General features: G+C 43.3%; 1 protein-coding gene across 1 annotated transcript in view; it reads left to right on the plus strand.

Moving 5' to 3' along the window:
- Positions 1-12557, plus strand: part of col14a1b (collagen, type XIV, alpha 1b) — a 77960-nt gene that overhangs the window by 53702 nt on the left and 11701 nt on the right. The window contains exons 32-43 of the mRNA XM_088845597.1: positions 3007-3149; positions 3297-3406; positions 3576-3734; positions 3830-3907; positions 4545-4631; positions 4768-4821; positions 4914-5009; positions 11300-11353; positions 11506-11559; positions 11639-11692; positions 12353-12424; positions 12496-12550. Coding sequence (XP_088701723.1) covers positions 3007-3149; positions 3297-3406; positions 3576-3734; positions 3830-3907; positions 4545-4631; positions 4768-4821; positions 4914-5009; positions 11300-11353; positions 11506-11559; positions 11639-11692; positions 12353-12424; positions 12496-12550 — 1016 coding nt within the window. The remainder of the gene's footprint in view (positions 1-3006; positions 3150-3296; positions 3407-3575; positions 3735-3829; positions 3908-4544; positions 4632-4767; positions 4822-4913; positions 5010-11299; positions 11354-11505; positions 11560-11638; positions 11693-12352; positions 12425-12495; positions 12551-12557) is intronic.

Raw genomic sequence — 12557 nt, forward strand, 5'->3', positions numbered from 1 at the left:
CTCATACTCACGCTCACGCTCACACTGACGCTCACACTCACACTGACGCTCACACTGACGCTCACACTCACGCTCACACTCACGCTCACACTCAAGCTCATACTCACACTCACGCTCACGCTCACACTGACGCTCACACTCATGCTCACGCTCACACTGACGCTCACACTCACACTGACGCTCACTCACACTGACGCTCATGCTCACGCTCACACTCACGTTCACACTGACGCTCACGCTCATGCTCATGCTCACGCTCACACTGACGCTCACACTCACGCTCAAACTGACGCTCACGCTCACACTGACGCTCACGCTCACACTGACGCTCACACTGACGCTCACACTGACGCTCACACTCACACTGACGCTCACACTCACGCTCATGCTCACGTTCACACTGACGCTCACACTCACGCTCACACTCACGCTCATGCTCACGCTCAAACTGACGCTCACGCTCACACTGACGCTCACGCTCACACTCACACTGACGCTCACACTCACGCTCACACTGACGCTCGCGCTCACGCTCACAGACGCTCACACTCACGCTCACACTGACGCTCACATGACGACTACATGTAAACATATTTCATGTAAAATATCTTATTCAGGACAGTACTAAAAATAACATGCGTTTTGTATGATCCCTCTTATTTTGTCAAAATAATAAAAAAATTGCAGATTCTGCAAGGTGTATGTAAACGTTTGAGTGACTTTGTGTAACATCCCTTTTCCTAAAAGCGGTTTAAAGGCTGAACTGTGAAGGTTAATCATTTTACAAAAGTTTTTGTTTTGGTCTAAACCGGTAAGATTAAATGCAAAGTTGTTTAAATCATTGTGTTTACAGTCATTTGATGGTTTGGATGTTATTATAGATACCGATCTGTCTTTTATACGACTGAATATGTGATGACCCTGCACGCTCACACTCACGCTCACACTGACGCTCACACTCACGCTCACGCTCACACTGACGCTCACACTGACGCTCACACTCACGCTCACACTCACGCTCACACTCACGCTCAAACTGACGCTCACGCTCACACTGACGCTCACGCTCACACTGACGCTCACACTCACGCTCAAACTGACGCTCACGCTCACGCTCACACTGACGCTCACACTGACGCTCACACTCACGCTCACACTCACGCTCAAACTGACGCTCACGCTCACACTGACGCTCACGCTCACACTGACGCTCACACTCACGCTCAAACTGACGCTCACGCTCACGCTCACACTCACGCTCAAACTGACGCTCACGCTCACACTGACACTCACACTGACGCTCACGCTCACACTGACGCTCACTCACACTGACGCTCATGCTCACGCTCACACTCACGCTCAAACTGACGCTCACGCTCACACTGACGCTCACACTGACGCTCACGCTCACAGACGCTCACACTGACGCTCACACTCACGCTCACACTGACGCTCACACTGACGCTCACACTCACGCTCACACTGACGCTCACACTGACGCTCACACTGACGCTCACACTGACGCTCACGCTCACGCTCACAGACGCTCACACTGACGCTCACACTCACGCTCACACTGACGCTCACACTCACGCTCACACTGACGCTCACGCTGACGCTCACACTCACGCTCATACTTACGCTCACACTGACGCTCACACTCACGCTCACACTGACTCTCACACTCACGCTCACGCTCACACTGACGCTCACACTGACGCTCACACTCACACTGACGCTCACACTCACGCTCACACTGACGCTCACACTCACGCTCACACTGACGCTCACACTCACGCTCACACTCACGCTCACACTGACGCTCACACTCACGCTCACACTGACGCTGACGCTCACACTCACGCTCATACTTACGCTCACACTCACGCTCACACTCACGCTCACACACACGCTCACACTCATGCTCACGCTCACACTGACGCTCACACTCATGCTCACGCTCACGCTCACACTGACGCTCACACTGACGCTCACACTGGCGCTCACACTGACGCTCACACTGACGCTCACACTGGCGCTCACACTGACGATCACGCTCAAACTGACGCTCACGCTCACACTGACGCTCACACTGACGCTCACGCTCACACTGACACTCACACTGACGCTCACACTGACGCTCATGCTCACACTCACGCTCATACTCATGCTCACACTGACGCTCACACTGACGCTCACACTCACGCTCACACTCACGCTCATACTTACACTCACACTGACGCTCACACTCACGCTCACACTGACGCTCACACTCACGCTCACACTGACGCTCACACTCACGCTCACACTCACGCTCATACTTACGCTCACACTCACACTGACGCTCACACTCACGCTCACACTGACGCTCACACTCACGCTCACACTGACGCTCACACTCACGCTCACACTCACGCTCACACTGACGCTCACACTCACGCTTACACTGACGCTCACGCTGACGCTCACACTCACGCTCATACTTACGCTCACACTCACGCTCACACTCACGCTCACACTCACGCTCACACTCACGCTCACACACACGCTCACACTCATGCTCACGCTCACACTCATGCTCACGCTCACGCTCACACTGACGCTCACGCTCACACTGACGCTCACACTGACGCTCACACTGGCGCTCACACTGACGCTCACACTGACGCTCACACTGGCGCTCACACTGACGCTCACGCTCAAACTGACGCTCACGCTCACACTGACGCTCACACTGACGCTCACACTCACGCTCACACTCACACTCGTGCTCACACTCACGCTCATACTCACGCTCACACTGACGCTCACGCTCATACTCACGCTCACACTGACGCTCACGCTCATACTCACACTCGTGCTCACACTCACGCTCACACTGACGCTCATACTCACGCTCACACTGACGCTCACGCTCATACTCACACTCGTGCTCACACTCACGCTCATGCTCATGCGAGCTGAAGATGTTGTTGTGAAATGAAGTCAGACTAAACTCTCTCCCAGGTTCATCCACCCGGAGGGTCTGCCGTCAGACTACACCATCACCCTTCTGTTCCGGCTGCTCCCGGAAACCCCTCAGGAGCCCTTCGCATTGTGGGAAATCCTCAACAACAACAATGAGCCGTTAGTGGGAGTCATTCTGGACAGTGAGTAACACGCCCGCAGCAACACAAGGTCAAGGGTTCGATTCTCGGGGAATGCATGAACTGGTGCATCAATATAAAAATGTGCTTTTGAAATGAAATGCAAATCTCGTTTTGCTTCATGTGAGGTCAGTTCACTTCTCTTCACAGATGCAGGAAAGACTCTGACTTTTTTCAACACCGATTATAAGGGCGATTTTCAGACGGTGACATTTGAGGGGGCGGAAATCCAGAAACTCTTCTATGGCAGTTTCCACAAGGTCAGAATCACAAAGCGCAGGAGATTCAGTCTGTGAAAGTCCTGTTGTCTAATGCAGCATAATTCTGAGCTGTGTGTGTGTGTGTGTGTGTGTGTGTGTGTGTGTGTGTGTGTGTGTGTGTGTGTGTGTGTGTGTGTGTGTGTGTGTGTGTGTGTGTGTGTGAGCGCAGCTGCACATCGCAGTGAGCAAGACCTCGGCTCTGGTGATGGTGGACTGTAAGTCAGCGGGAGAGAAGCCTGTGAACGCAGCCAGAAACATCAGCACTGACGGGGTCGAGGTGCTTGGCCGGATGGTTCGATCCCGAGACTCCAAAGACAACTCTGCTCCGGTACCGTGTGTGTGTGGGAGATCAAAGGGAAAGTCATGCATAAATGCAGTTCATGGTTAGAATAACATGTCTCACATCTGTGCGTGTGTGTTTAGTTTCAGCTGCAGTCCTTTGATATCGTGTGCAGCACGTCATGGGCTCGACGAGACAAATGCTGTGAGCTGCCCAGCCTGGTGAGTGTGTGTGTGTGTGTGTGTGTGTGTGTGTGTGTGTGTGTGTTTGTGTGAGCGTGTGTGTGTGTGTGTGTGTGTGTGTGTGTGTGTGTGCAAACATCTTTGCTGTCGTGTAGATTAAAATGTACAAGTAAAATTTTTTTTATATTTCTATCATTTAATAAAATATTTGCATGTTTACAGTTATTTTAATGGCAGTGTTATATATGACATATTTTTATATACTGTTTTATAATAGTTCATATTTTTAATTAGCTTTTATTGTAATTTTATTGTTTATTTTAATAATATTGTTATGTGCTTTTATTCTTTTTACTCATTTTTAAATATTTCTTTTTCTATTTAGCTTTCATTTATTTTTATTTATTTCAGTTTAGTAATTTTAGTACTAAAACTTACACTTAGTTATTCACCAAAGTGGCATGACTAATTTTTGTTTAGCATTTTTGATAAAAAGCAAATCATTGTTCCTATGAATTGATTCATTGATTCATTGATTCATGTAAATGATTTGAACGCACAGTAGCGACTCACTGGGAGATTGACGTGTGTAAGTGAGCAGTGTGTGTTCAGCTGCTGTGTGTGTGTGTGTGTGTGTGTGTGTGTGTGTGTGTGTGTGTGTGTGTGTGTGTTTTAGAGGAAAGAATCCGAGTGTCCATCTCTCCCACGCGCCTGTACCTGCACTCAGGACAGCAAGGGCCCCCCCGGCCCCCCCGGACCCCCGGTACGAGCCATTCATCATCATCATCATCATCAGAAGACATCAGACATCAGTCACTGACTGTGTGTGTGTGTGTGTGTGTGTGTGTGTGTGTGTGTGTGTGTGTGTGTGTGTGTGTGTGTGTGTGTGTGTGTGGCAGGGAGGTTCTGGTACCAGAGGAGCCAGAGGAGATCGAGGGGAACCCGGCCCTGTGGTACTGAATTACCCACAATCCACCTCACTCACTAACATTTCACAGAGACTGTAATAGGAGTAGATGAGCACAGATGTTGTGTGTGTTTGCAGGGTCCAGTTGGTCCGGTCGGGGACGCTGGTGTTCCAGGAGCTCAGGGGCCTCCCGGTCCTCCGGGGCCCAGCGGACGCTCCATCAGAGGCCCCCCGGTAAAGTACACACACACACACACACACTGAACACTCACTGCACACACACACACTGAGGACGCACTGAACACTCACTGCACACCAAGGTTATAATCGTTAACGAAAACGAACGAAAAAACGAAAACTAGGTGGGAAAAAACATTGTCGTTAACTGAAATAAAAATAAAAACGAGGTATTACAAAAAAACGATAACTAACTAAAACTGTAATGTGTGTTTGGCAAAACTAACTAAAATAAAATAAAATGATAGAGTAAATGTCCTTAGTTTTCGTCTTTGTCACGGTCTTTCATTTTTTAGCGCTATTTAAAACACGCAGCGTATTCGTTCAGCTGCATTTCCTTTCCCTGCTCTCCCTCCGTCTCGCGCGCGCACACACACACACACACACACACACACAGCCCCTCCCCTCCGTGCACACCGCGTCTCCATGAGAAAGAGTGTTCGTTCGACGTTGAAAGCAAGTTCGCGAAAGGTTGGTATCTCTATCTCGTGAACACCTTTAAACAATCACACATTAAAAAGTCAAGTCAAGTATATTTGTATAGCGCTTTTCACAATTCAATTCAATTCAATTCAAATTTATTTGTATAGCGCTTTTCACAATACATATTGTTTCAAAGCAGCTTTACAGAAAGTGCATTTCAGAAATGTACATAGAGAAATACAGTTACAATACAGATTGTATCAAAGCAGCTTCACAGTATTAAATTAAAATAATACAACAAGGTTTGTTTCTAGTGGAATTTATTGATTGATAAAATTAAATGAAATATCCCCAAAATATCCCCAACTGAGCAAGCCAAAGGCAACAGTGGCAAGGAACCGAAAAACTCCATCAGGTGACCTAATGGAGAAAAAAAAACCTTGGGAGAACCCAGGCTCAGTCGGGGGCCAGTTCTCCTCTGGCGTTTATGAAGTAGAGACCGGATTGTAGTTTGAACTGTAAGATTAAAAGTATTATACGAATGCCTGGCTGAAGAGATGCGTCTTTAATCTAGTTTTAAACTGGGAGAGCGAATCTGAGCAACGAACAGTATCAGGAAGACTATTCCAGAGTTTTGGTGCTAAATGTGAAAATGTTCTCCCTCCTTTGGTGGATCTGGATTTCCAAGGTATGACCGAAAGCCTTGAATTTAGTGATCTTAAAGAGCGCGATGGATGTTTTTGTTGAGTTATTATTACACAATACTTTTTCTAAAACTAAACACTAAAACTAATAAAAACTAAACTAAAACTAAGCATTTTCAAAAAATAAAAAATAAAATAAACTAGCAAACCCACTTTAAAAACTAATTAAAACTAAACTGAATTTGAAAACAAAAAGTCAAAATCAAATAAAAATAAAAACTAATGAAAAAGGCAAAACTATTATAACCCTGCTGCACACACACACTGAACACTCACTGCACACACACACTGAACACTCACTGCACACACACACTGAACACTCACTGCACACACACACTGAACACTCACTGCACACACACACTGAACACTCACTGCACACACACTGAGCATGCACTGAACACACACTGAACACTCACTGAACACACACTGAACACTCACTGCACACACACACACACACACACACACACACTGAACACACACTGAACACTCACTGCACACACACACTGCACACACACTACACACACACTGCACACACACTGAACACTCACTGCACACACACACTGAACACTCACTGCACACACACACTGAACACTCACTGCACACACACACTGAACACTCACTGCACACACACTCACTGTTAGGTTTGTTCTATTAATTTAAAATATAAAAGTCATTCATAACACAGACTATTTTAAAATACTTCATCATTTATGGTCATACAGACTTAAGAAATATGAAAAAATAAACTGTTAAATGTCTACTTTTTATGTGTCCACTTACAGTCGAAACAAAACCTGCTCTTGTAAAATAAAGAAAATAATCAGGGTGTGCTTTCTGCCTCTGCGTGAGCAATATACAGTGCTATGCATAAGTTTAGACACCCATACTAAAGTTGACTAAAAAGAGGAATAAAAAATCATCTTTTGGAAACTGAACTTAATGCCTTAATTAAAAAAATTAGGAAAAATCCAACCTTTAAGGACACCAATTTTCTTTGTGAATGAATAATATATCGTAAATAAATAAATGTTCTTCCTTAAAATACAGGGTGCATAAGTTTGGACACCCCTATGTTAAATTCCCATAGAGGCAGGCAGATTTTTATTTTTAACACATTCAAATGCAGTTTAGTGTGCTAGTGTAATGTTAGACCAAGTGAAACAGCGCTGCGTTACCTCACAAGTTTAATTTGTCTAATAAACTGACCTGTGAGTTGTAATTCTGCGTGTAGTTCGGTAGAATGAAATGTCCATATTCCTTTTATATCCGCGGGACTCGCGTCGCGTGTGGAGCTGATCGCTGTCTCTTAGCAATCCCGAACTGCTTCATATCACAGTCATGATAAAAGCATTGATGTATTCAGTCATCCATAAACATTATTAGATCGGCCGGCTTGACGTTGACGACAACATCCATAATTCTACGCCTTTCATCAAACTACGCCTTTGTTATTGTAAAGAGGTTAGCGACTCCTAGTGGAGAAAAATTCTATACTGTGGCTTTAAATTATTTATTGTTTTTTATTAGTGACACATTTTGGGAGAGGATATATTCCAAAACTTTCTGAAAATATAGTATGATAATTAACTGCATATAGTTACTAGAAATGTTTGCCATGGATATTATGCAATTTGCATACATACAAAAGTTGTGGAAAAACACAAAAAAAAAATGTCAAGATGTTTCCAACTCTAACTTTGAACCAGTTCTGTAGAATGGCCCATTTAGCCTATTTGAACAGGATTTGTTTCCAAGTATGATTGTGTGCTAAAAATGTGCTTTTGACTTTCATTTATATGTGGGTTATATATATATATATATATATATATATATATATATATATATATATATATATATATATATATATATATATATATATATATATATTTCTTTTGTCCCCGCATTATTTCTAGTAGTTCCCTCTCAGTGACACATCTGAATGAAAGGCTCATTATGTATGGAGCGAAATATGTGCCATAATTTAACAAACAAATCCAGCATTTTGCAAACAAACTCAATCTACTTCGCAAAGGAAAACTCGACTCGCAAACAAACTCGATCCGCTTTGCAAAGGAAATCTCGACTCGCAAACAAAAAGAAACCAATGTGCAAGCACAAAGGTCACAAATGCGTCCAGGCAGATTTTCTCACAAATACGTCCATGCAGATTTTCTCACAAATGCGTGCAGGCAGATTTTCTCACAAATGTGTGCAGGCAGATTTTCTCACAAATGCGTCCAGGCAGATTTTCTCACAAATGCGTGCAGGCAGATTTTCTCACAAATGTGTGCAGGCAGATTTTCTCACAAATGCAGTTGAGCAACTTCCTCTTCTAAAACAGTAGATGGCGCTAAACTATAGGCTAATTTAGCGCTAGTCTCCCAGGAGAAGCTCTGATTTGAAACTTGCCTTTGCCTACAGCTGAGGAAAATGACCGGTGAACGGGTGTGTTTCTGTCTTATTTGATCTATAATTAACCTTTTTGAGGTTTTCTCTTGCCAAACGTTTATTGCATATCTAGACAGAAATCCACATTAGCACTTAGTAGCACTTCACTCTCTAGGATCGGGGAATCTATAAGCTGAAAGCTCTGCCATCTTGTTGCTTTTTGTCATTTTTTTCTGCATCGGACTCATGCGAAATTACTAAATTAGTGATTATGTCTACACTTGAATTAATCTATTTCTTTCGTTCTCCATAAATTAATGGGAACATTTAATTTAATTGAAAGGAGGCTCCCACTTATTTATTTATTTAGCCTAGTTGGAATTCAGTCAGCTTAACAATTAATGTAATAAAATAATTAATGCAAAAAACAAACAAAAAAAAACAAAAAAACAATATACAATTGTTTCTTATCTTGCCTGTGACGTAGCCTATGCAGTGCCCAAGTTATTATTTTAGACACACAAATGAAACCCGCCGCTCAATTAAATGAAATGTTCTCATTCATTTATGGAGAACGAAAGAAATAGATTCGTTCAAGTGTAGACATAATCACTAATTTATGGTGCTAATGTGGATTTCTGTCTAGATATGCAATAAACGTTTGGCAAGAGAAAACCTCAAAAAGGTTAATTATAGATCAAATAAGACAGAAACACACCCGTTCACCGGTCATTTTCCTCAGCTGTAGGCAAAGGCAAGTTTCAAATCAGAGCTTCTCCTGGGAGACTAGCGCTAAATTAGCCTATAGTTTAGCGCCATCTACTGTTTTAGAAGAGGAAGTTGCTCAACTGCATTTGTGAGAAAATCTGCCTGGACGCATTTGTGAGAAAATCTGCCAGGACGCATTTGTGAGAAAATCTGCCTGCACGCATTTGTGAGAAAATCTGCCTGCACGCATTTGTGAGAAAATCTGCCTGGACGCATTTGTGAGAAAATCTGCCTGGACGCATTTGTGAGAAAATCTGCCTGCACGCATTTGTGAGAAAATCTGCCTGGACGCATTTGTGAGAAAATCTGCCTGCACGCATTTGTGACCTTTGTGCTTGCACATTGCTTTCTGTTTGTTTGCGAGTCGAGATTTCCTTTGCAAAGCGGATCGAGTTTGTTTGCGAGTCGAGTTTTCCTTTGCGAAGTAGATTGAGTTTGTTTGCGAGTCGAGATTTCCTTTGCAAAGCGGATCGAGTTTGTTTGCGAGTCGAGTTTTCCTTTGCGAAGTAGATTGAGTTTGTTTGCAAAATGCTGGATTTGTTTGTTAAATTATGGCACATATTTCGCTCCATAATTATGCGGGTCATTATCTTCTCAGGTGTGAAACACATTATTCATGATTATTCACGCCCCCACGCATATTGCCTTTCCATACAAAAAGTGTCTTACCAAGTTTAAATCAATGTATTGTTTTATATGAATGATTGGGTAGGATGATTTTCAGATCATTTTGAAGCAAAAACTCTAGGCGACAACATCCATTAGTCAAAAGTCTTGTGGACACATATTTAGTATGTGTTTTGTGGCCTTATTTCAGGAACTTTCATTTTTTGTTTTTTCAATAACCATGCATAAACATTATTCTCTCAAAAATACATTCATGTACATACATGTTGCTCACATATTATGGCAGCCCTGTTTGTGCTGAATAGAGTGTAATGACACTTGCCATTAATATGTTTATAAGCAACTGAAAAAAGTAAAAATGTCAGGGCATGTCAGAACATCTCAAGGACCCCAAAAACACCTTAGACCCCAGAGGGTTAACCTGTGGTAAATCCTGAATGCTTTAGAGCGACAGACTGAAGTTTGATCTCTTCAAAGACGACACTTGGCAGATTATTGCTGAAGTGAAAACAGTTTTAAAAAGTTAACTTTAAAAAAGTTTCAGAATTTTACGTTTGAATAATGCGCAAAAATACTATTTTCAAATTTTATATGAAATATATATATTCATAATCACGTTGTACTCTAAAATTGCAAGAAAATCAAAACCATAAATCTAAACAAGTTGTGCTCCAAATTTGAGCTTGATATCTCAGTAACTGATCTTTCAGTGAGATGTTGTTCGGCTGCAGTACCAAACGCTTCCACTAGAGGAAATTCTCACATTCATTTCCAGTGTGTCATGTTTGACCGCGAGGAGCTCAAGAGGGACTGTTGTTTACAGGACCATTTAACCTGTTCAGATCATGTCTGTGATTTGTGTGTGTGTATTCACACAGCAAGTGCCAAAACCTTTACCAAGTTCTGACCATTCTAACCCATTCCAGTGAAGAAAACAATTCTACAAAATCTAAATCAAACATTACCGTAGAGCGCCACTAGATTTTGTTGACATTTCATGCCAACTTTAAATATCAAAGAAATAGATCATACCAGAGTGCATTTGATTCATTAATCTATTCGTTTTAAAATTCACTGAACATTCAATCAGCAGCAAATAAATATCAGTAACAAAATAAATGGTTTTTTTTTATATTCAAAATAACGTCAGTATTGTGTGTTCAGAAGGCCTGATATATGTGTTCAGTGTGTGTGTGTGTGTGTGTGTGTGTGTGTGTGCGCATTCAGAAGGCCTGATATACGATGGTATGTGTGTGTGTGTTTTCAGAAGGCCTGATATATGATGGTGTGTGTGCGTGTGTGTGTGTGTGTGTGTGTATGTATGTGTGTGTGTTCAGAAGGCCTGATATATGATAGTGTGTGTGTGTGTGTGTTCAGGGCGCTGCAGGCGAGACGGGACAGAAGGGAGACGCCGGTCCTCAAGGCCTGCAGGTAAACCACACACTCCTCACATCACTTGCGCGTGTCGATGTGCTGACCTCGTGTGTGTGTGTGTCCCGTTGAGCTGAACTCGTGTGTGTGTGTGTGTGTGTGTGTGTGTGTGTGTGTCCCGCTGCGCTGACCTTGTGTGTGTGTTCCTGCAGGGTGTTCCTGGTTCTCCAGGCTCTCCGGGACGTGAAGGGCCTCCAGGATCCCGGGTAACTGTCCGTCACCTGTGTGTGTGTGTGTGTGTGTGTGTGTTTGTGTGTGTGATCATGTGTGTTTCATCCTCCGCAGGGTCTGCCGGGTCCAGACGGTCCTCAGGGACGAGTGGGAGCGCCGGGAAATATCGTGAGTTCATGAACATGTTTAACAGCAGGGGCGTGATGTGTGTGTTAGTGTGACTGAATACACACATGCGCTGTGTGTTTGAGAGTGAAGCGCAGCAGTGTGTTCATTTACACACGTGCAGATCATGGTCAAGGGTTTCAGTGTCAGTTACTGAATCATTTACTGTGTGTTTGTGTTTGTGTGTGTGTGTGTGTGTGTGTGTGTGTGTGTGTGTGTGTGTGTGTGTGTGTGTGTGTGTTGTTCTGAAGCTCTGGATCATGATCTGCACGTGTGTAAATTAACACACTCCTGCTCTTCACTCTCAAACACACACTTTACTTGCTGGAACTACATAAATGGTTTAATGTTTGAAAATGGAGAAATTAAGACGTTGTACCATAAAATAAGTATTATACTATTTTATTTATTTAAATATGATTATGTTATATTTACTTTTTATTGCCTTTTATCCATATGTATGTCTGCACTGGAAACTCGTGTGTATAGACATTAAAGCTCATTCTGAATTCTGAAAAGTTATAAAATATTTGTTTTATTATATTTATTGAATACTCAATTTTTTTATTTTACATGCACTATAGTTATATTACAATATATTTACTTTTTTGTATTTTTATTTAATAATCAATGTGTGTGTGTGTGTGTGTGTGGTTATAACAGGGAGGTCCAGGAGGTCCTGGGGCCCCGGGAGAAAATGGCCCTCCAGGACCTAGAGGAGACCAGGGCCCTCCGGTACGTCACACACACGCGTGCACATGATATGGGCGATCGAGGCGATGTTAAACCCTCTCTCTCTGTTTCAGGGACTCGCGGGACCCAAAGGAGAGAAGGGTGAGAGGGTAAGTGATGAACATCTGTGTGTGTG

This window comes from Scardinius erythrophthalmus, assembly GCF_964197995.2.
Source record: "Scardinius erythrophthalmus genome assembly, chromosome: 10".
Taxonomy (NCBI): Eukaryota; Metazoa; Chordata; class Actinopteri; order Cypriniformes; family Leuciscidae; genus Scardinius; species Scardinius erythrophthalmus.